The 4138-nt window shown below is 42.0% G+C and overlaps 1 protein-coding gene across 1 annotated transcript; it reads left to right on the forward strand.

Annotated features, from left to right (window-relative positions):
* Positions 1 to 375: 375 nt before the first annotated feature.
* Positions 376 to 1422, forward strand: PCYB_122160 (40S ribosomal protein S6; the record flags this gene model as incomplete). Its single annotated transcript, XM_004223548.1, has 1 exon — positions 376 to 1422. One exon carries the CDS (start codon positions 376 to 378, stop codon positions 1420 to 1422), a length of 1047 nt encoding a protein of 348 aa, XP_004223596.1.
* Between the last annotated feature and the right edge of the window lie 2716 nt (positions 1423 to 4138).

Here is a 4138-nt window from a genome sequence, read left to right on the forward strand (position 1 = left end):
TTTTTTTTTTATTAAAGCCTTCTTGACAATTTTATCCAAAAGAATATAAAAAGGTAGGTAAGCTTAAACTCGTTTTGCAGAGTTGTTTGCAGGGATAAGCGGAAAGGAGGAGAAACTCGCGTGACATTTTTGTTTTTGCATCCGCCGTGTAGTTGCCCCAAATTTACCTCTCGCGCAGTAGCAGCAAACTGCACAGCTCGTTGGGCGTTCACCGCGTATCCGCCAACACAGCGCATTGCCCAATCACCGCCTGACACTGCGACGCTACACTACTCGCCGCCACAATTCTCGCCGCTTGACACCGCGCCGCTTGACACCGCGCCGCTTGACACCTCGCCGCTTGACACCTCGCCGCTACACCTCTCCTTAGCGAAGATGAAGCTGAACATCTCGAACCCACTGAACAACGTTCAGAAGAGCATCGAAATCGACGACGAGAAGAAGCTGCTGCCGTTCATGGAGAAGCGCATAGGGAACGTCGTCCCCGGGGATTCCATAGGCGAAGAATTTTTAGGATACGTGTTTAGAATAACGGGAGGAAATGACAAACAGGGATTTCCCATGATGCAAGGAGTGTTAACCAACAACAGAGTAAGATTATTATTTAAAAAAGGTATGAAGTGTTATAGGCCAAGAAAAAAAGGAGAAAAAAGAAGAAAATCTGTAAGAGGTTGTATAGTAGGCCAAGATTTGTCAGCACTAAATCTAACCCTAGTTAAGAAAGGTACAAACGAAATTCCAGGATTGACTGACAAAGCAGTTGGAAAAAAACTAGGACCTAAAAGAGCCACAAAAATTAGAAAACTTTTCAACTTGGACAAAACTGATGATGTTAGAAAGTATGTTATTGGAAGAGCCATTTCGAAAAATGGAAAAAACCGATTCATTAAACCTAAGATACAGAGACTTGTTACAGAAAAGAGACTACTACGTAAGAGATCACTCTTAGCAAAGAAAGAAAAGCGCAGATTAGAAAAGAAAAAAGTAATTAAAGAATATAAAAAGGTATTGAACAAGTACAGAAATGAACTGCTGACTAGGACAGATGATGATACGGGAAAAAAGAAAAAAGTGAAAAAATCCCTTTCGAAAGATAGCCAGAAAAAAGGAGGAAAGAAAAAAGATAAAAAAAATTTAAAGGGGGACAAAGCAGAGAAAGGCAAAAAAGATGCCGTTAAAAAGGATGCCGTTAAGAAGGACGCTGGTAAAAAGGATGCTGGCAAAAAGGACGCTAGCAAAAAGGATGGCACCAAAAAGGAGGTAGCCAAGAAAGACGCAGGAAAGAAAGCGACATCGGGATCCCCAGCGACGAGCAAAGTCAAAGAGGAGAAACAGTCCAAGCAGGACAGCAAAGCGGTGAAGGTGGACAAGAAGGCCCCCGCCAAGCCGCAGAAGGACGTCAAGGGTGGCAAGAAGAAGTGAAAAATGTACACACGGTATGTGTGCATGTAGCTGTGCCCGCGGGAGGAGGATATAACCCTGCTAGGAGGGGGCAGCGCGGAAAAGGGGACCAACTCTGAGCAAACTGGATCAGATCAAGTGCGAGCTGAAAGAGTGGGGATGACAAGAGTGAGGATGATAAGAGTGGGGGTGACAAGAGTGGGGATGATAAGAGTTGGGATGATAAGAGTTGGGATGATAAGAGTGAGGATTATCATAGTGGGGATGATAAGAGTGGTGCCATCCCCCCCAGATTACAACCCCAAAGAAGCACCCCACGGTCGATGGAGAAATATTTGAAAAAGGACCCCTGCCTGCGAAGCTCAACATTCATACGTGGACCCCCCCCCCCCCCTTTTGCGGCTCCTTTACTTCCGCACCGCGAGGAAAAGAAAAAAAAAAAAGCTAAATGGGCAAAAGGGCAAAGCACGCGTATCGCATATTGCGCTTGCATAATGCGTACGCCATATCTGCACACACCTGCGCGGAACCTACCTCCAGCCCATCACCCCTAATGTGCAGTAACACCCCTCCTCGCGAACTTAAATTTTTATTCACCATTTTTATGCTAACTTTTTCGCAAACTTCCAACATATTGGAGATGTTGTATATATGTACCGTATATACCTTTACAGTATGTATTACCTTGCCTTTTAATTTTAAAAATGAATAAAAAAAAGAGAAAGAAGCGGTGGAAAAAGAAGAAGAAGAAGAAAAAGGTGGAGAAAGAAGAAGGTGTGATTGTGCCCTCCCCCGCTGCGTTTCAGCACACGGTGAGGTGTGTTCCTGCACGGATCGGAAAATGGGGCGGGCCCCTATGGTGTGGTGCTCAACGGAAAGTCTTTTTTTTTTTTTTTTCATGTGCCGCTATTTAGCGTGCCATAATGCGAGGGTGCAACTTCCTCTACTCAGTCTCGCCGCATTGGACACCACTGACCAGTAATCCTTCCGATGGGTGGGAAAAAAAAAGGCGCTAAAAATTAGCACATCACATTAGATCAGATTATGTTATTTTTGTTCGCCTCTTCACCTTTGGTTTAGTTTTTTTTTTGAGGAGTTTTCTTAAAATGGCAAGCGCAACGTTGAATATGTCAATGTTGCTCTTAACTTGGGTTCCCCCATCCGTGGCACCACTACAGTTAAAATGACCGACCATTCTGCGTTGTTGTCACGGGTCAATTGGAGGAGATCTTTCCCTTTTTGGCGAAGCTGCGCACGAAGGAAACGCTACTGCGTCATTTGCCCAAACGTAAAAAGGGTGCATTTTTGCATCAGTGGCATAGAGCCTTCCAATTTGGTATGCACAAGTGTGAGGGGGGGGGGTTGATATTCCCATAGAGCAGTGGCATATAAGCTGAGGCAGCAACGACATGTCCTACGCGTACATTACATATACATATTTACACATAATTACTTATCAATTTAACTGTCAAGATCGCTCTTTTTTTTCCCTTCATTCCGTCAAGCGTGATAATTTTTTTTGCATTTAAAAAACCGTTGCGCGATGGGGTGAACGTCAGAGTTGTAAGCGGGCATGCTCTTCTCCTACGAGTGGGTGAGCGTCCCCCAGGGTTTGCATTATATGTTTAATGTACGCATCACTGGCACCACAAGGGTTTTCCCATCGCGAAGGTGCCTGCTCCCGTTACGCATATTCAATACATGCGCATGCGTTTCGCACTGTAACATTGACCCACGGTCATGTTTTTTCTTTTTTACAAATTTATGAGAGCGTGAAAAAAAAAAAAAAATCTTTTGCCCCTTGACGGATTCGCTAACTGATGAAGGCAAATATACGTGCGCGACGAATAGCTACATTTTTGTTAAAAAATGGTTAACATATCATCGAGAATTGCTGACCCAGCGGATGAGCAAAAATATGTAATAAATTTGAATAAATCGCGGCAGAGTATATTCCCCACCCCGTAGATATGGCATATTATTATTTATGTACGTATGCTTATTCCTATTGGAGCTACACGAACGCGCTTACCCGCGTAAAACCACTGGGATGATATAGCGAATGGATGTGCTTTGGAAAAGTGGTCATATAAATAGTGTACTTATTTTTCCTTTGTTTTCTTTCCCAATTTTTATTAACCCCTCTCCTCCTTTCGTTGCTACTGGTATCACTCTCACGTGCAGAAGGGAATTACAGCACATACGTATTTTTACATCACGTATGCACGTTTTTACATATGCGTTCTTTTTTCCCCCATTTTAAATAATCGCATAAGTACGAGCTTAGCATGGCGATGTCCGTGGCTACGCTGATAATAAGATTATAATTTTTTTTGTGAAATAGGGAAATCGTTTTATTTTTATTTTTTATTTTACTTTATTTTATTTTATTTTATTTTATTTTTTATTTCATTTTTTTTATTTCATTTTTTTTGTGTTTTTACTCACTTCACGTGCGCTTCCTCGTCGTATATAAAATTCACAGTACGCACATTTGTGTATACTCGAACGTAAGCGTACGAACTGTGTACATGTATATATGTGTACATTTCCCAGGTGACACATGGGAAGTGCCTCCATTTTTTTGTAATTACTTAAATATGTGAATTGTTACTCTGCATGTGCCATCACCGTATGTTTGTATTTTATGATTATGCATAAAAATGAGTGAGTCTTTTTTACAGCGTTTTATTTATGGCACACTGATAAGTGAGGGCATATTTTTTTTTTTTTTTTT

This window comes from Plasmodium cynomolgi, chromosome 12 (genome assembly GCF_000321355.1).
Source record: "Plasmodium cynomolgi strain B DNA, chromosome 12, whole genome shotgun sequence".
Lineage (NCBI taxonomy): Eukaryota > Apicomplexa > Aconoidasida > Haemosporida > Plasmodiidae > Plasmodium > Plasmodium cynomolgi.